The following is a 20232-nucleotide window of genomic DNA, read 5'->3' as shown; positions in this document are numbered from 1 at the left end:
CGGGCCGGCAGCCGCGGAGCAGGTAGGCAGCCGCGGGGATGGCCCTGGGCGCCGGCCCGTCCCGAGGGACCCCGCCTCCCCTCAGCGCCGGCCGCCCGCCCGTGAGGGAGGCGGCGGGGCTTCCCCCGCAGCGGCGCGGCCGTTTCGCGGCGGGGGCAGGCGGCGAGGGTGGGGGCGACCTCGGTGGCGACGGCGGCCCCCAAAGCGGGGGGTGGCCGAGGGCGGCAGCGGGTTGGTGGCGGCGGGGAACGGCCAGTGGCAGCGGCGACCGCTTTCCTCCGTCGGTGGAGTAACAGGGCGGCCGGCGTCAGCCAGCCCGGGGTGATCCGGGGGGAAGATCCGTCGGGATGCGCCGACAGCCGTACTTTGTTCCGATGCCCCCTTTTTGGGGCGGTGGGGTGGCTCCGCCTGCGGTGGTGTCGGGTGGGGGAACTGAGGGCTGAGGGCAGTTTAGGAGGGGGAGTGAAATGTGTTTTAAAAGGTCAGCGTTTTCCTCTGCGTGCGACGTGGCTCGGTTTCTGAGAGAAAGCGTAACAGCACCTTTTCTTGGAAGTGAAATCGTGGCCCGCGGGGCTGGTGGGTCCCCGGCGAGCACAGGGCGAGCGGCGCGCCCCGCCTGCCGCCGGGCCCCGCAGCCCGCCCGGGCCGCGGCCTGGCGGCGCGGCTCCGGCGCCGCGGGGAGCCACAGCCCCTCTCCAGCCAGCGTGCCCAGCAGTACGTAAGAATTTAAATGGAGAATGTTGCAAAACGTTTTGGTGCCATACTTGGTGAGGGATGCCAGCGATTCACAGAAAAACGGCTGTCGAGACAGTGTCAGTGCTGTAACTGCATCCCGACGCGGGGGCTAACCCGGCTTTTCAGCACCGGTTAGGTATGCCTCAGCGCCAGGGCAATATACATGTTTGTTGTAATCGTTTTTCCCAGATCAAAAGTGAGACGCTTGGTTAAGTTCTCTTGAAGATGCATGGCGTACCTTGCAGTTAATAGAAGCGTGTAAGGTAATATGAATGTATATATTTTTTTAATGATTTAAAATGTTCACGGGCTTATGTAAAAGAAATGGTGTGATACTCTGACTTTCTGTCAGTTCTCTCAATTCTGAGAACAGGGCTATTGCATGTTTTAATCTGTCCATACTTTTTAATAAGGCATTGAAAGAAAACGTGCCACAAGTGTGCAAAAATTAGTGAAAGCCATGAATCTTCAGAGTTCTGATGAGACTAGTTTTTTTTAAATTGAGCAGATCAACTTTGAAAGGACTAGAGAGCAGAGGGAAAGGTGGCTATACCAATTTAACGATATATTTTAATGAGAATTATGCTTTAAACTCTGTGCTATCATGGATACTCTAATTGTAATTCAGGTGCCTGTATCATTGAAGACCTCTTTCAGACACTTGTCTTTTTTTTGTTTGTTTGTTTTTTAGTTTTAAATTGATACAAATATTTCCTTTCGGAGTGAAACTTTATGGACATGGCCTCAGATACATGGAATTTTTTCCCCTCTGGAAGATTTGGGCAAAGGTAACTCCAGCTGAATTCTGTCCTGAGTCGTAAAGCTCCGCAGGTCAATTGCAGGTTCAAGATGTGGACAAAACGTCTGGGAAAAGGCAGAAATTTAGCTGTTTGTCATAGCGGAATGTGGTAGGAAAAACATTTGTACTTGACTCTGCAGTCATACATTTCTCATTTTCATCATGAATTATGTGAATGGATGCACAGAGCAGAGCCTAATTTTGCTGTTGGGTATACCTTCCACAAAAAAGGAAGTTTTTTCATTGTGGAAAGTCAGAGACAAGGAGACTCCTCAGAGCAGTTCATGTGTATGGTTTTACACAGGGCTATATATATTTGCAGGTCTTCCATGTTGGCAAAAGGACAAGTTATAAATACAAATAGATAGAAAGGACCTTGAATTTATAGAGAAGCAGGGTTCTGGAAGACTTTCCTTCGGAACATGGCAAAATACTACTGCTGCATCTACTGAATCTACTGATAGGGGCAAAAAACTGCTTGAGAGAGCATGTGAGACAGAACAGTAGAGTAAGGTAATGCTGTAATGGAACAGAGCTTATGAAAAAACAGTGATTCAGAGAAGTCATAAAGAAAATACCTGATCATAAGTGGAGTATATTCAGTCCCATTTTCTCTTTAAATGATTTCCATTACAATATTTTCATCTTCTTTAAAATTGAAAACTAGAGATTTTAAGAGTTACTGTCCATCACAATTAGTGAAGAAACTTAGAGCTTTTATATGAACACATATGAACCCGCTCTAGTGATTTTTGAAGTTTTGTGTATTTTTTTTTATGCTCAGCATTCTTGCAGGGACTCATTCCTTCTTACAGCTAAGCAAGAAAAGACCTGCCTGGTAATTTGAGCAGAAATTTGCAATGAGGGAGGAGGGAAGAGAAGCGGAAAAAGGAAGAAAGCAGGCACTGCAAGAAGCAGTGTGGATGACTCAATATATGGCACGCTTCTGAGTCGGTTTGGTGAAGTAAGACGCAGCAGCCGGAAGTGTCATCTTTGACTATTGTAGAAATTGGTGATCAGCTATAGATTCTTCACAACAGGACAGGGTTCTCCTGCTCATCCTTCAGTTAGAATAGTTGCATTTGTCCTTTCACAGTGCTGTAAAAACTGTGGTGGGCTGAACAGGAGAAAAAACAGTAAGGCAGGCCAAGTTAAGGAATGACTTGTCAGAGGCATGCAACTAATGGATCCTTCTCCAAACACATTAGGGATAAGAAGCCTGCCAAAGAGTCCTAAAAGCCAATAGATCATTCAGGTATAAAAAAGCCCTATGGGATGGGCTATGGGAAGATACGAACATAGCAAGGAAAAAAAAAAAAGAATTTTCTGCATTTGTGTTCATGTTGGAAGAGCATAGATTTCAGTGTCAGTACCTTTTCTTATGGCTGCGCTTCCATGGAAGGATCTATCTCAAATTGAAAAGTCAGTAAAAGCCAATTATGGAATGAAAAAGTCTGTAACAAAGCACCACGACTGGCTGATACTCACTCTTGCATTCTCTTGTTGTCAATGTCTCATTTAAAGCAGCTTTGGGACCAAAAGATCAGAAAGAGATATCTAAGTGGTTTTTTATCCTACCCAAGTGATCAAAAGAGAGCCAGGAAAGTAGGGACCAGTGAGGCTGGTATCTGCAGCAGGCAGCTGGGTAGAAACTGCTTTAAAGAACGGAACCAGTGTAAATGAAGATAAATTATGTAGAGAAGGAGTCAACAGTGACTTTTGTAAAGGGAAGTCCTGGCTCTCAAATACTAGAAGTGTGTTAGAATTGTACACATGTATGTGAACACATTGGATACAGGAGACGTGGTTGATACAATGTGCCTTAATTTCCAAAAGGCATTCACCAGAGGCTGTCAATGAAGCCAGACTGCCATAATATATTTATTCTCACATGTATAAGTAAGTAGTTAATAGGTAAATGCTCAGTTTTTTAGGTGGAGGAAGATCACTATTGGAGTCCCAAACAACTCTCTTCTGCTCAGCATTTATTTTTAATGATCTGGACAGAGGGAAACTGTTGCAGTGGCAGAATTTGCCAACAGTACAAAGCTATTCGAGGTAGCTGATAGTGGCATCAAGACAATCAAAAGGGACTTTAGAGAGCTAGGGCGATTGCTTGAAGGATCAGGAGCACAGGTGGTGTTTTCCTCCATCCCATCAGTAGCCAGGAGGCATATGGAAAGGAACAGGAAGACCCACCTCATCAACACGTGGCTTGGGGGCTGGTGCCAGCGATGGAATTTTGGGTTTTTCGACCATGGGGCAGTTTACATGGCACCAGGCCTGCTGGAGACAGATGGGGTTCACCTATCGCAAAGGAGGAAAAGGATCCTGGCCCAGGAATTAGCTGGCCTAGTTGAGAGGGCTTTAAACTAGATGCAAAGGGGGAAGGGGATAAAACCAGTCTTGCTTGGGATGAGCCTAGGGGTAGCATGCCTGTGTTGGTGAAGAGATCTACATGCACTTCAACTGAAGTGCATTTACACCAATGCACGCAGCATGGGCAATAAACAGGAGGAGCTGGAAGCCACTGTGCGGCAGGAAAACTATGATGTGGTTGCCATCACGGAAACGTGGTGGGATGATTCACACAACTGGAGTGCTGCAATGGATGGCTACAAGCTCTTTAGAAGGGACAGGCTAGGAAGGAGAGGTGGAGGGGTAGCCCTGTATGTTAGGGAGTGTTTTGACTGTCTGGAGCTTAACGACAGTAATGATAAGGTTGAATGCTTATGGGTAAAGATCAGAGGGAAGGCTAACAAGGCAGATATCGTGGTGGGAGTCTGTTACAGACCACCCAACCAGGACGAGGAAACAGATGAAGTATTCTACAAGCGGTTGGCTGAAGTCTCGCAATCCCTAGCCGTTGTTCTCGTGGGAGACTTCAACTTACCAGATATCTGCTGGAAATACAACACAGCAGAGAGGAAGCAGTCTCAGAGGTTCCTGGAGTGCGTGGAAGATAACTTCCTAATGCAGCTGGTAAGCGAGCCAACCGGGGGGGGTGCCCCACTGGACCTGCTGTTCACGAACAGAGAGGGCCTGGTGGGCGATGTGGTGGTTGGAGGCTGTCTTGGGCTCAGCGACCATGAAATGATAGAGTTTTCAATTCTAGGAGAGGTAAGGAAGGGGGTCAGCAAGACCGCTACCCTGAACTTTAGAAGGGTGGACTTTGGGCTGTTTGGGAGTCTGGTTAACAGAGTCCCTTGGGAAGCAGTCCTGAAGGGCAAAGGAGTCCAGGAAGGCTGGATGTTCTTCAAGGAGGAAATCTTAAAGGCACAGGAGCAGGCTGTCCCCATGTACCGCAAGTCGAGCAGGCGGGGGAGAAGACTGGCCTGGCTGGACAGAGAGCTTTGGCTGGAACTCAGGAAAAAAAGGAGAGCCTACCGCCTTTGGAAGAAGGGGCAGGCGAGTCAGGGGGACTACAAGGATGTTGTGAGGATATGCAGGGAGAACATCAGAAAGGTGAAGGTGCAGCTGGAACTTAAACTGGCCACCGCCATTAAAGACAACAAAAAAAGTTTTTATAAATATGTTAGTGACAAAAGGAGGGCCAGGGAGAATCTGCCTCCTTTGTTGGATACAGAAGGTAACCTTGCCACAAAGGATGAGGAGAAGGCAGAGGTACTTAATGCCTTCTTTGCCTCAGTCTTTAATAGTCAAGCTAGTCATCCTCAGGTTTTTCAGGCCCCTGAACTGGGAGATGGAGATAGGACGCAGAGTGAAGTCCCAGTTGTTGAAGAGGTGACAATCACTGACCTGCTTCTCCGCCTGGATGTGCATAAGTCCATGGGCCCAGATGGGATCCACCCAAGGATACTGAGGGAGCTGGCAGAGGAGCTGGCCAAGCCACTCTCCATTATTTATCAGCAGTCCTGGTCAACTGGGGAGGTCCCAGATGACTGGAAACTAGCAAATGTGATGCCTTTCTACAAGAAGGATCGGAAGGAGGATCCCGGGAACTACAGGCCTGTCAGCCTGACCTCGGTGCCGGGGAAGGTCATGGAGCAGGTCATCTTGAGTGCTATTATGCAGCAAGTGCGGGACAACCGAGGGATCAGGCCCAGCCAGCATGGGTTTATGAAAGGGAGATCCTGTTTCACTAACCTGGTCTCCTTCTACGACAAGGTGACCCGCTTAGTGGATGAGCGGAAGGCTGTGGAAGTTGTCTACTTGGACTTTAGTAAGGCCTTTGACACAGTCTCCCACAGCATTCTCCTGGAGAAGCTGGCTGCACATGGCTTGGATGGGTGCACTCTATGCTGGGTTAAAAACTGGCTGGACGGCCGAGCCCAGAGAGTGGTGGTGAATGGAGTCAAATCCATTTGATTTGGCCGGTCGCAGCCGGTCACGAGTGGTGTTCCCCAGGGCTCAGTACTGGGGCCGGTCCTGTTCAACATCTTCATTGATGATCTGGATGAGGGGATCGAGTGCACCCTCAGTAAGTTTGCAGATGACACCAAGCTGGGTGGGAGTGTCGATCTGCTGGAGGGTAGGAAGGCCCTACAGAGGGACCTGGACATGCTGGATCGATGGGCTGGGGCCAACTGTATGAGGTTCAACAAGGCTCAGTGTTGGGTCCTGCACTTGGGTCACAACAACCCCGTGCAACGCTACAGGCTGGGGGAGGAGTGGCTGGAGAGCTGCCTGGTGAAAAAGGACCTTGGGGTGTTGGTTGACAGCTGCCTGAACATGAGCCAGCAGTGTGCTCAGGTGGCCAAGAGGGCCAATGGCATCCTGGCTTGTATCAAGAACAGTGTGGCCAGCAGGACCAGGGAGGTGATAGTGCCCCTGTACTCGGCACTGGTGAGGCCGCACCTTGAGTACTGTGTTGAGTTTTGGGCCCCTCACTACAAGAAGGACATGGAGGTGCTGGAGCGTGTCCAGAGAAGGGCAACAAAGTTGGTGAAGGGTCTAGAGCACAAGTCTTATGAGGAGTGGCTGAGGGAACTGGGGTTGTTTAGTCTGGAGAAGAGGAGGCTGAGGGGAGACCTTATTGCTCTCTACAACTACCTGAAAGGAGGTTGTAGTGAGGTGGGGGTCGGTCTCTTCTCCCAAGTAACAAGTGATAGGACGAGAGGAAATGGCCTCAAGCTGCACCAGGGGAGGTTTAGGTTAGATACTAGGAAAAACTTCTTCACCGAAAGGGTGGTCAAGCATTGGAACAGGCTGCCCAGGGAAGTGGTTGAGTCTCCATCCCTGGAGGTATTTAAAGAACGGATAGATGTGGTGCTCGAAGACATGGTATAGATGGACTTGGCAGTGGTAGGTTGACGGTTGGACTCGATCTTAAGGGTCTTTTCCAACCTTGACGATTCTATGATTCTATGATTCTATTCAGGCTAGAACATAGAGGTGTTAATTGCAAAGAGTGGCAGAAGGATGTCATGACAGTGAGTGACTGGGTAGTAATAGCAGAAGAAATTTATTGTAGAGAAACATAAAGAAAGTTTAAAATGAAAACACATGGGCAAAATCTTAACATCACGTGCTCAGCGGCTGACTGGGTTTAGCTGATTTTTAACGCTCAGTGATGAGATCTTGGCATTTTACTATATAGGCCCATGGAAATATCAGGTCAATACTCAGTAGTACTCAAAGAACAAATAGATTGTTAGAAATTAGTAGGAAATTATTAGGGGGAAAAAAAAAACAGAAAAAAAAAAATTGTTTTAGTTTATAAATCCATAGTGCACTTCATGTTTTGAAGCCTGTATGCAAGTTCTGTTCTCCCCTCCCCACCTCAGACAGGCTGTAGCATAACTGGAGATGGTACGGAAGAGCATGGCAAAGATAGTCAGAAATAGGAAATTGGATTCCACCTAAGGGACAGTTAGAGAGACTAAGACTGTAGCTTGGGAAGGCAAGAACTGGGGAGGAGTGTGCTAGAGATGTAAAAAATCCTAAGTGCTTGACAAGCTGAATAGGAAATGTTCACTCATTTTTTTTCTTCTGGTATAATAATTAGGAGCTGTCAGGTAAAACAAGCAGGTAACAGGCTCAAAACAAGCCAGAGACAATTCCCGTATTTCATGTGTCCTGTATTAACTGCGTAATGTAAACGTTGACTTTAAATTGTGGAAGTTTATATTGGAAGCCACTAACTGAAGGTTTTCTTTTCATTTCTGCAGGGAAACATGACAGCAAAAACATTGTTTTCGTGTAATATCACAACAGCATTTCTGTCTTTAATTATTGCAGGTAAGTTTATTGGTGGCTATGGAAGGTCTTGTTCTGAAACTTATTTTTTCACACAAGTAATACTAACGTTCTGTGAAAATGGCTGTAAAAGTCAAATTTAAGTGCATGCCAATGAGTTCTTTTAAACAGTCCTAAAAGGAAGAACCTATAAAATATATAACGTGATATTTTATGTGCTATCTTATCACAAAATCACAGAATCATTTAGGTTGGAAGGGAACTCCTGAGATCATCTAGTCCAACTTCCCTGACCCCTGCCAGGATCAGCTAGAGCAGGTTGCCCAGTACCATGTCCAGCTGGATTTTGAATTTCTCCACAAATGGACACTCCACGACCCTTCTGGGCAACTTGTACCAGTGTTTGATCACCTGCACAGTAAAAAAGTGTTTTCTTGTGTTCAGATGGAATTTTTTGTCTTTAAATTTGTGCTCATTGACTCTTGTCCTGTCAGTGGGCAATACTGGCAAAAGTCTGGCTCTTTGTTCTTCATTCTCTCCCATCAGGTATTTACACACATGGATAAGATCCACCCGCTGGACAGTGCCAGACTGTTAAAAGAAAAACTTAATGAATTTCCATTCCTTGAGTTTCTAGCAAGCCATCTGGCTGGAGATGGTTTGCTTTTGGTTTGATTTGGGTTTTTTTCCCCATGAATGGACAAGCTGCAAGGTTCATCAATCCATTGGATAGTCTGGTTTTTGGCTAAGTAAGTAGTCATATGGAAAGGTGATTATTTGGCCCAATAGCAGAGAGTGCTGTTGTCTGTTTAGTTATGCGTGTACCTTATAATTCTTTCCTGCTCCATGGAAATAATGGAGGGCACTGGCGGAGGAGGATTTCAGAGAAACTGAGGCAAGAAGTGTGTAAAAAACCTCATGCTATTTCATAATGTTAGCATTTAGTGGCAGAAAAGGGTTATCAGTTCCTGTGGCTGCAGCATTTCATAACCATCACAGTTATGGGGCATTCAGTACAGATATCTGAGCAATTCAATGTTTTGATAAGTAACTTGGAAAAGATTTATAGTGAAGTGGTGACAACTGTGGATGATACAAAATTATCACTTGGTGGTCAAAACTAATGCTCGCTGTGAAGAGGATGTTTTGATACTGAATGGTTTAGTGATGGAATGTCAATAAGTAAAATCAAATGGATGTGGAAGGGCATGGAAGGGTCATATACGTATAGCAGAAACAGGTATACTGTATGTGTGTGATGTCAGCATTAAGTTAGTTAATAACCACTTGGGAAAAATGCTACTTTGACATCTCTGGATGCTCTCTGGAAGCATTAGCTCTGTCATCAGCAGTGGTGAGAAAAGCAGAATTTTTGGGAAGCAGTACAGCAGAAAACAGAAGGCTTCATTATGCTACTCTGTAACCCCATGGTGAATGTGCATCAGTTGAACTCTGCAGTTCTGGTCATTCCGTTTCAGAAAGACCATATCAGAAGAGGTAGAGAGATGAGTGACAGTGTTGCCTGATACGGGATGGCTTCCATATGAGAAGTCATTAAATGAATGAAGTAAAGAAAAGAGACGACTGAGGCAAGATATGATGGAGGTCTATAAGATTGTAAATACCATAGACTAGGCAGATGAGGGAAAGTTAACTTTGCCATTTGTCATAACAGGAAACACGTGATACCCAGAGAAATGATAAAAAACAGTGAATGGTTTTTCATGCAGAACATAAGAGGAAAGAAAGGGGCCAAAAGCAAACTCTACGTGTTGTGTCCTGCTCTCTTTTCTTACACATTTGCCACTGGTTGTTATCAGAGACAGGGTTTTGGGCTAGACAGACACTTATGTGACTCTGTGTGGCTGTTCTCATATTCTAATGAAACAAGGAATTTTAGATAAATATAATACTGACTCAGGAAAGTGACTGTGGTATCCAGAGTTGGTGCCTTTTTTGTCATATTGACAAAAAAAAAAAATCTCATGGTGTTGCTCTTTCCCTGTATGTATCTTTTTGGGTCAGGAGGAAAGAAGATGAGCTCATTGGTAAGTGCTTGTAATAATTCATCTCTAAATGCTCATAAAATGAAGGGTGAGTTGAAATTTCCATAGCAAACAATATTTGTGCAACAGCAACTTTAACTTCAGTGTCCTCTTAGGACATTTGGGTACGGAAAGCATAGTCTGTCTTGAAGACTTACTTTGACTACAGTCAAGTGAGGTTAACAAATAAAGATTAAATGTGAAATTTGTGTGTGTGTGCATGTATGTGTGTGCACATGCGCATGAAACAGACTGGAGAAATACAAGTACATTAGTAATTTGCATCTGAATGAAAACATACAAATGACAGTCTGCTGCAAACCAAGAGATTCTACTGACTGTAAAGTTTGCATTCAAAAAACAGAATTTCATTTCAGTGGCATAACTGTATCTGTATATCACCGAGTAGTACTTTCAACTGTAAATATAAGGGATTATAATTGTATTTTTAGTAGATGACTTGAGAATAGAGGTGAAAACTCCAATGAACTTTGTAAATGTAATCAAGATATGAGTTCAGTACATCCTTTTACAGAGTTTGAGGTTTTCTTTAATGTTTATCTCTTTCCTTTAGAGAAATGTGAAGCCTATGATGTGATGTTGAGGCAAATTCTTGTGCCTGATGGGCAGCCTCTTGCTATTAAATGTTCACTGGAAAAGAGCTTGAAAAGTGGAGACTACAACTTAACATGGTATAAAGTTGGTAACCAGACAGCTGTGCCTAGAGACAAACTTTCTAGAATTCATCAGTGGAAGAATTTAATTTGGTTCGTTCCTGCAACGTTAGAAGATTCTGGAGACTATGAATGTGTCATAAGGTGAAAGTTAAAAAAAAACTATGTTGTTACAGAAATGAGTTGCAAAGGGAATAACTTTTAGAAAGCAAATAGAATTTTGGGGGTAAGAGAAATACTAATGAAGAAGGGAGAGTGCATTCACAAAAACTAACTTTAGGTTGGGGAAAGTAGGTCTAGTTTTGGGTTCTTTTTCCTAGTAGGCAAAAGTAAATCTATTAAAGAAACTCTAAACTTCTCGCCCTCTCTTTCTTTTCCAAAAAGAATACCATATATTTCTGAGTTGGAAAATATTCCAGTTAGGTTAATTTAATTATATTAATTGCAGGAATTTGACAAGCTGCAGGAAAATGGGTACAAAAGTAACAGTTTTTGAGAGGATTGATGGTTTATGCTTAAATGAAAAATTTGCTGTAGAGGAGATGATATTCACATTATCATCTGCAAAGGTTGTGTGTCCACACTTGGATTATTTCAGGAATGAGAGGAACATTCACCCTGTTCGTTGGTATAAGGTGAGAATGCTGTGTTTTGTACTGTCTTATAACTGGCCATTATTTAAAATACAAATCACTGATGTTTGTGAATTTTAAGAGAAAAACTAAAGATTTATTGTAAATGGAAGAAAAATGCTTTTAAAACAAATTGGGAGAGGATTAAGACTGTTTATCTTTTAAAGGTGTATACAGGTTTTTTGATTAACGGGGTAGAAATTCAGCTTAGCTGTGGGAGACGTTGACCCACATATCCACCAGGTGGCATCTTTTTACCTGCTAGCGAAACACACTCGTGAATTTCTTTTGTGCAGAAACAGTTTTAGTATGTCATTTGTGAGAGATGGCATATTCATTATGTGCTCAGTATTGCTTCATTAAATAAATACCATTTCATATTGTTCAGGCTTATTTAAAGGCTCTTTGTGTTACAAGAACATAGTGCCTTCTGCAGCATTTCTGCCTCATGCCCATGCACTCCATATGGTACCAAGAGTATTTAAATACTTTAAAAAAATAAGTCTAATTATTAAGCGATTCTTCATTAATGAATACTTTTACAAATCCTGACACTTGCATTTCACTTCCTTATTTCTCTAAAATTGAAAGTTGCTTTCTATAGGAAATGAACTGGAGTCTCTTTGAATTAAAAACTCAGCCAAAATGAAGTATGTTTTGCTTTTTATTCTACCCCCTCGCTCTTCCTCAGTGTCTGCAAGGCATCCATCCTTATGCTGTGCTCCATTGAAAGTTCAGATTGCACTAACGAGAGACAAACCATGGAAAGAGATAGTGATATGAATTAACAGATTTCTCTACACACGTTTAGGACTGCCAGCTGCTGGAGGGGAAAAGGTTTGCCTTCTCAAACAGTGATCTTATAATTTTCAACGTGACTGTACATGATCAAGGAAACTATACATGCGAAACAACATATACCTACAATGGAAAACAATATAACATTTCACGAGATGTCAGTCTGACTGTAGAAGGTAAGTAAATAATTTCACTGTGTTTGTGTTCATAACAGTGACTCAATTTTTTTGTCCAAGTTTCTGAAGACTGAAGCTAGAAGACCCAACTTGTGGACAGACATGCTTAGGGCTACTAGTTTTCACCTAAATATGAGGGAAAGAAATGCTGACTGAGAGCTTATATATTTTTTGTATATTGTTGCCACTGTGTTGAAGATTGGTCCCCCTGTTCAAAGTTTGGGTATGTCAAAGCTTTACTGCCCAGACCAGTTGCCATGGTCCCTAAACAGGTGCCCTGTAAGGCTTGGTAGGCACAATAGTTTCTGCTGTACCTGAACCTCTGTCCTGCTCTTCTCTCTCTTTTACATCATCCTTTTGCTGCAAGAACAACAAACTAAACCAGCCCAAATTGTAGCAGTATCTTGACTCTGTGTGTCCTATCTGTTTCCTTCAAACCTTTGTCTCTTCTGTTTTTGGTTTTAAGCTCCTCAGCACAAGAACTGCTGATCTCTGATATCGTGTTTCTAGCTCAGTAGACCCTGATTTATGTCGAGAGGCCATCAGCACAACAAAAAAATATAAAAGAAGGCCTAGCTGTAAAACGTGAACTTCTTTGCTAGCACAGCATTATGCAATTGATATTGGATCACTGAAGAAATGCCAATGCTGTTTTTACATTCCAGCTGATGAAAGACATTTTCAGGTTTACTAATAGATTGTATTACTATTTAATGGTCTCTTTTTGTGCTTGCCTGTTTTGTCTGTGTGTGTATATATATGCATACATACATATGCATATGTGTGTATGTATATATATATGAATATGTATCATATTCATATAATGTCATATGTATATGATGTGGATAAACAAAATATGAGGAACATAAGGTCAGATGAAACAATCATTCTGGTCTTAAAATCTGTCTTTAGAACGTCTCTCAGTGTAATTTCAGCTCCCACTATTCAGTAGAACCAAAATCATATCACTCCTTTGCTGTAAATAACTGAAGACAGCTCAATTGTTTTTAAAGTCTCCAGCTGAGCAAGTCAACACTGAAAGGGGTAATTTGGGGTCCAAACAATAGTGCAGGCCCAGTTTTCAGAAAGGGAAGGATGTATCTGGGGCCATCCTGTGTGCTTTGCTAAGGGGCTCAAAAGGGATGCTTTATTATTTCTTTTTTTTAAATTTGTGCTCTTGGAGAAACTTTCTTGAACTTTGAATATCTGATAGGAAATGTTCTAAAACATCTTACAGCTGCTTGAGATAGCTGGAAATGGTATGTGTGTTCAGTGGGGGATCCTCCAAGTTGGGATTCATTTAGCCATACTGAGACATTTTTAATGTAGATGTCTAGATCTCCACCTGTTGATTACTCTCCCTTTGTAGCCTGTAGAGAGAGGTAAGTTTTCCAGAGTGTCATATATCTAGTGCCAATATAAACGTCTAAAAGGGGCCACTGGTGTTGTACTTCCTCATAGACAGCACCGTGGGAAGAATTGTAATGCCTTTAACTAGAGTACAGAAATTACATTTCGCCTTTATAATAGTCTAAAAGTCTGAAATAGATGAATTGCACTCTTAAGTATTTGATCTGTGGGGTGCTGGGTGACCGGCGATCCAGATTGTAGAGGGGTAATACTGTAGATATTTACCCATACCCTTCTCAGTACCTGTGCTTGCAATATTACAGGATTTTTATACCATGGAACAGCCAGGCCACCATGAATGCGTAGAGATTTGTGGCACTACATTTTGGAAGAGGTGGAGCAAAGAATAGCATAGCTTCAAGTCAGAACTAACAACTAACTGAGATATGGTACTTTCAGTATTGAGTGATGTCTGTTATAAAATTGCTGACAACTTTGTCCATAGGACACATTTTTTTTAGGTTGTACTTGGGTTATAGAACATAGAACAGGTTACAGCTGCTCCAGGTTTTCTGAAAAGAACTTTCTTTCTTTTGGTTAGTGAGCCCACCAAAAAAGCCCCCAGAAATATCTTATCCAAGAAACAACTCCATTGAAGTGGAACTTGGTAAGTAGTTTTCTCTATAAGAAAATATGATTTTGTATTCTAGTGAAAATTTGTACCTGCGGAGTGCCCTACTCTGTTGGGGTTTTTTGTTTGTTTTTGTTTTTGTTTTTGTTTTTTTTTTGACAAAAACTAGTTCAGTGACCAGCTCAGTTTCTCTATGTTGATCTCCTGAAGGAGGAGTGTTTGCGGGTGAAAGAGACAAGGCTTGTTGCTTCCAAAGTCCTTGGAAACCTGTATGGAAGTTTCTCAGATGCGAAGAAAATTATAGGGAACCCAAGTGATTCCCTGTCACATCTGTTGCTTTCCATCACTCTGGAAGAGATTCTAAGAACAGATTTGAATCTGCAGGGAAAGTGATGCCCCAGAGAGAGGCAGCATCTTCCCGGATTTAGCCTCTTCCATCCTATCAGTCTCTTTCTGAACCTGCACATCACTGAGTGGATAGACCCTTTGTTAAAGTAACTTTTCTGAGAGGGTGTGGGACCATCCTTAGCTGGTCTGTGTGGGAGTCTGTGAACAGAATTGTATAGACTTTAATTAGAGTATGGAAATTAACTTTTCACTTTGTAACACAATTTTATAGGCTCACAGGTTACAGTGGATTGCAATACAACAGGTGCTGATGGGTATGAGGTGTTTTGGACAGGCAACGGTGTGTATATTGATGTATTTTATAGGAGCAGAATTTTTGCAAGTCCTTATGAGTAAGTATATTTTCAGATTAGAAAATACTGTGTTGGTAACCAAAGTGGAACTTTATCCCTTTGACATTAAAATATTTAGCAACATTTTTCACTTGCTTAAATAGCTTTCTTTTTGGAAACTCTAATGCTTCCCTCCTCTAATTCACTTTCTGCTTTGAAGCAGAAACTTGAAACATAGTAAGCACATGGACTTCACATGTGATTGTGCTCTTTTTGGTCATTGTAAAAATCTATCTTAATTTCCAACCTTGGGAAAAGGTTTTGTAGACTTACAGTCTTGTAATACAGTTTCTGTTGAGCAGGTTCTGGCCTGGCAGAGACCTCTTTCAGTTGGATCAAGCATGTCCAGGCACATGATCTTCAGACTGTCTCTTTCTTCTGCGTTCTCCTTTCCCTTCACATTTGCCTCTCTGTAAGGTTTACAAGGGGTCAAACCTGTGCTTGGCAGGAGAAATTGAGACTTCCAGGTTCAAGAACCTTGAGTTAGAGAAGTATAACTGAGATCAGCTGAAGAGCTAGTAGAAGACTTTGTTGAGGACATTTGTACTGAAGCTTAGTGGGGTGAGAGGAGAAAAGGGAGACAGATTTCCAGTGATGAGTTGGAATTTGGGAGGAAAATGGACTTGGACTGAGTAAAGCGCAAGAAGGGCAACTGGGAGATAAGGTGAGGGTGAAAAGCAGATTAAATGGAGTTTGGAGAGAAAAAATGAGACCTGACTTGAAAAGTCAACTAAAATTGGAGCAGAAGGCAATCTGACAGGTTGGGAACTAAAAATTGCAGGTTTTTTGTCAGCCCTCATCTCATGGTGGTGCTATGAAGAAAAAATGTGATCATTTTTTTTAAATTCTCAAGCACTATCTAGGAGCGAGAAACGGATGAAGAAATGAGAATGGTATCTTCAAAGTAAGAATGTAGTTATGAGAAATAAGTCCTCATCATAAAACAATGGGGGAAATAAAATGCTGAATTCTTTGAGTGCTCACCAAGAGAAAATCCTATACAAAAGTAATACATTGTACTGTCATAAAGAGTTGTAATGCCATAAAAAATTGGGCCATATAATGCAGAGGCACACGGTCACTGAATCGATACCACAAAAGCAACATTATTTTTTGTTACTTCCTAGCACTTAGATGGTCATCTGTGCAACCATTAGTCATTTGCATTAATGATGTTGATTCATTAATTCCTTGTTACAGTGTTCAAATTACTGTAACTTTTTGCTCAGAAAGTGATTCGTGTGGTCCTATACATGCCCTTTATGATGTAAATCAAGCTTTTATTCTGCATTTTAAATGGTAACTAGAATATGTTTTCAGGAAAGAATAATGCTTGGCTAAGTAGATTAGTTAGTTAATTTTGCATTTGAGATCTACTGTTAACAAGGTGGTGGTATCCCTCATTTTGCTGGTGGTTAAAAAGTTGTTTAGTTCGCACATCAGTCACATGTCACGGTACACATGACTGACTGAATGTGCAGCATAATGACCATTTTTGTGCCCTTGTACAATGTGGGGGGGATAACCTGTGTCTCTTAAATGGTGCAGCCTGACACTTTAGCTGTTACCAGTTTGTTGAGATCTGTGGGGTGAAGCAGCTGTTTAGACTCCACTCCCTGCAGCTGGAATCACGCTGTGAGTTGGTGTTGTCTGCTGCTGGTCACCACCTGTGATGGCTTCCCTGTCCCAGAGCTGCTTACTGCAAGGTGACACCCTTGTACTGGGGCCTCGTTCTGTGTCATATCACGTTGTGGAATTTCTCTTTCACCGAGCACTGGGGCTCTCCACCTGCTTTTAGAGGGGCTGGGAAGCCCATGACAAGGGTTTGCTTAGGTTTGTAAGGTGTATTTTTGTACTTTAGTCTATAGAAACCTCATCTATACTGAAGTGTGATTGAGATTTGCAGATGGAAACAACCATTGTCACACTGCAGCTGTTAGTGATGAAGACATTCTAGAAAGGGCTGTGGTTTTATGGCTCTTATTTGTCGCCTTTTGGATAGGGGGGAAACTTCTTATGATGGACGCCCTGTGCATTCTGTGAAGCTAATAATTTCGGAAGTGAATAGTGAAGATTATGAACAACCGTTTGTCTGTCAAGCTTCAAATGCCTTTGGGCAGGTTGCATCGTATATTATATTAAAACACAGAGGTAAGAAATAGTGTTATTTTTGAGGCCTGTGTTTGTCTTGACTTGTTTTGATACCAAATGCTCATATATCATGTTGATAGAAGGCAGATGGATTACAGTTTGCTGTATGTATGTATGCATGTACCTGTGCATAGGAGAGGAGTCGCTGTGGTACTGTATTTATCATTATTAAAATAATAGGCAGATGGAAGTGAAAAAAACGATACTGAAATTTATATTACGTTTGTGTAAAAGATCTGATTTGGACAAATTCCACATTTAAAAAAAAATCTTCCTATATTTTTGTGCAGTTCCTGATATACGAAGATGGCTGACTGGAGGGCTTGTCTCTTTGTTAATTTTAACATTTATTACTTTAATAATCTACAAGATTTTCAAGATTGACTTGGTGCTTTGGTACCGTAATTCTGTCTGTGCCTTCGCAAGTAAGGAAGGTATGTGAGTGTGACCAGGTATGTTAGTGTAACTAGCCTATTGATTTTTTCACTTGCCATTACTTCTAAGCAATAATGTGATTATTTAGTAGAATGTATGTGGAATTTCTTTGAGGAATTTTCAGATACGCATAAAGACATTTTTGAGGGTATTTTTTTTCAGTCATATGGGTAAAATATATAATCATAGTTGAGGTAATAAACACTGTATAATATCAAAGGCAGTCATGGTGAGATAGGTCAAAAAGAACTCCAGGTTTTCCCCAAATTAGCATGTTGCTTTTTGCTTTTCTGTAAAGTAGTTTCTTTACATGTAGATTTATGGTCACTCTGATGATGATCAATAGGTGTCAGCAGAGCTACATCCTGTAAACTAGCTGTTCAAAGACATGCATGAAATATTTATATTGAAAATCAGACTCTCTTTTTCTCAGAGATTAATTTTGTTCGTTGCTTTTTTTTTTTTTCCCAACTTCTTTCTTTTACCCAACACTTTACTTCTAAATTCTGTCAGTTATGATTGTTACATGCCGAAGAGAAAAAATGCTACTAGTTCTCTAGTCTGTGATTCTTATGCGTTTTTATTGCTGTGGTGTAGACAAATACATTGGACAGGTGTGAAAAAAATAGGAATAAGTGCAACATTGTAGATATTTTGTTTGGCAGCCCTCAGACTGCCTGAAATTCCCCATAACTTGAAAGTAAAGGGATTATGTTCATTGAGATAGTTAATATTTGCTCATGGCTGTTCTAAATGTTTTCACAGAAAAGTAACTTCAGCTTCTGGTTAAAAGTTGTTCATTTTTCCCAGAACACTTTAATAGAGTCCTACTGGGGAAAAAAAAAAAAAATCAGGGAAACTGTGTTTTGTAGCTTGTTGAGCTAAACTTGTTGAGTTAAATCTGATTTTGGTTTGGTTTCTTCATTGCTGTTTATTATGCAGTTTTAACTCTCAAAACCTCAGCTGCCTTCTGGCCTTTTCTTCTACTTGCCTTTCCCTCACAGAATTATTACAAGAAAGAGTTGCCATTCTCTCTCGTGGTTAGTCAGAAGTGGAGATAACTGCTGTTGAGTTTGTTTCAGGAGAGGTGGTGAAGAAAGTCCTGCAAGAGGACACTTTCTTAATGTCTTGGCACCTCTGGGGTTGGGGGCTCCTTCCTGGAGGTCCCAGGTCCTGCATCCAGCTCACTTGCTGGCACATCCATCCCCATGATGGGAAAAGAGGTCAGGTTCTGTGGGTGATCATCTTTCTTTTGATTTGTAGAGCATTTTAGTGCTTTCTAGTTATTCTGTCAGATAGGTGAATCAGCCCCCCATTACTATTTTTAAACAGTCCAAAATGAAACCTTGCAATAAAGGCATGTTGCTGGTTTTCAGGTTTTTAATATAAATATTTGTATTTGTTTTAGATGGGAAAATCTATGATGCTTATGTCCTGTATGCAAAAAGCAGTGGAGGCAGAAGCTTCTATCGTCTGGAAACCTTTGTTCGTAGAATACTCCCTGATGTTTTAGAACAACAATGTGGATATAATCTCTTTATATTAGGAAGGGATGATTTACCGGGAGAAGGTATGATTTAATTAGTAGAGTTAATAGGTTGTCTTTTGACACATTGTTCTTGGGTGAGAAGATTACGTATACAATTAAAAACCACCTGTTTTTGGAAAACCAAGCTATATTTGTTTATTTTTAATGGATAATTTGTCCATTCATCCAATGAACATTTTTTTTTATTTTAAATGTTTTTGTGTCTTATGAAAAATTCTGTTCTGATGTTATGAGGGTCTGCACTTTCTTTTTAGTGATGAACAAATGAGGATTCAGCAGCATTAATAATATTGTTGAGGTTCTTTGAATGATATCTGCTCCTGGGGACTGAAGAAAACAATTTTTATCAGGAATTTCATGCAATGGATCATGAATCATGAATGACAATTGGGAGATCTTAAACCTACCAGTCCTCTGAGCTAGCCACCGCTCCTTATATAAGCAATTTTAGAATTAAGAAATATTTTACATCAGTTGTGAAGTTTCTATGCAAACCTTGATTGTTCCTTCATTACTTACAGCTGTGGTCAGTGTTGCTGATGAAACCCTCAAGCAAAGCAGAAGACTAATGCTTATTGTGGGATCAGAAATATCTAGTTGCTGCCTGTTGGAAGATACCTCTGAACAACAACTAGCTATGTATAATGCTCTCATCCGTGATGGGATTCAAGTGATTCTTATAGAAATGGATGAAATACAGGACTACACAAGCATGCCGGAATCAATCAAATACATTAAACAAAAACATGGAGCTATCCAATGGAAAGGGGACTTCTCAGAGAAATCTTGTTCAGCAAATACAAGATTCTGGAAAAATGTGCGTTATCAAATGCCATCCAGGAAAAAGGTATCTTATTCTGAAGTGTATTTATTACCCCTAGCTTCAAATAATTCTGCAGAAAGGGGAAGTTAAGATGCAATTATTAAAATAATACTGAGAAGGTAATTCTGAAATGTGTGGTTTTTTACACAAATTCTTTGTATTACAAAGCAAATGTTTTCTTCAAGGAGTAAAAACTACTCATCCCTTCCCCAAATTACACCCTAAAACAAAAACTCTATGCAGTTTTATTTCTGTTCTGGGTTTTGGATAGTGACACAATTTGTTGTATTAGTCTCACACAGATATAAGAAGTAAATGTTGCTGATGCTGGTAGACTATTAAATAGTCATGGTCCACATAAATGTAATGTCCACTGAAGAAGCACCTGTGAAGTCCATTTTTTTAAATTGAAACTACAGTTGGTAAATTAAAAATCTGTTTCTGTTGTCAGCATCTTCCTAGTCGTTCTGTTCTTCTTGTTGCCTCTCTGTGATTGTCTGACTTCCTCACTACTTCAAGAATCTGCACTGTGCAA

General features: G+C 41.5%; 1 protein-coding gene across 1 annotated transcript; it reads left to right on the top strand.

The window, feature by feature from the left end:
• The first annotated feature begins 925 nt into the window (after window positions 1-925).
• On the top strand, window positions 926-19874 carry LOC309586783 (interleukin-1 receptor type 1-like). The gene is made up of 12 exons (XM_082304265.1): window positions 926-998; window positions 1427-1523; window positions 7666-7735; window positions 10313-10556; window positions 10861-11047; window positions 11856-12018; window positions 13970-14035; window positions 14619-14739; window positions 16742-16890; window positions 17181-17324; window positions 18734-18895; window positions 19396-19874. The coding sequence occupies exons 2-12, from the start codon at window positions 1488-1490 to the stop codon at window positions 19785-19787; spliced, it is 1734 nt and encodes a 577-aa protein (XP_082160391.1). The 5' UTR covers window positions 926-998; window positions 1427-1487; the 3' UTR covers window positions 19788-19874.
• Window positions 19875-20232: the final 358 nt, after the last annotated feature.

This window comes from Platalea leucorodia (genome assembly GCF_965183815.1).
Source record: "Platalea leucorodia genome assembly, chromosome: 2".
In the NCBI taxonomy this organism is placed as follows: Eukaryota; Metazoa; Chordata; class Aves; order Pelecaniformes; family Threskiornithidae; genus Platalea; species Platalea leucorodia.
This window is presented reverse-complemented; position numbering and strand designations above follow the sequence as displayed.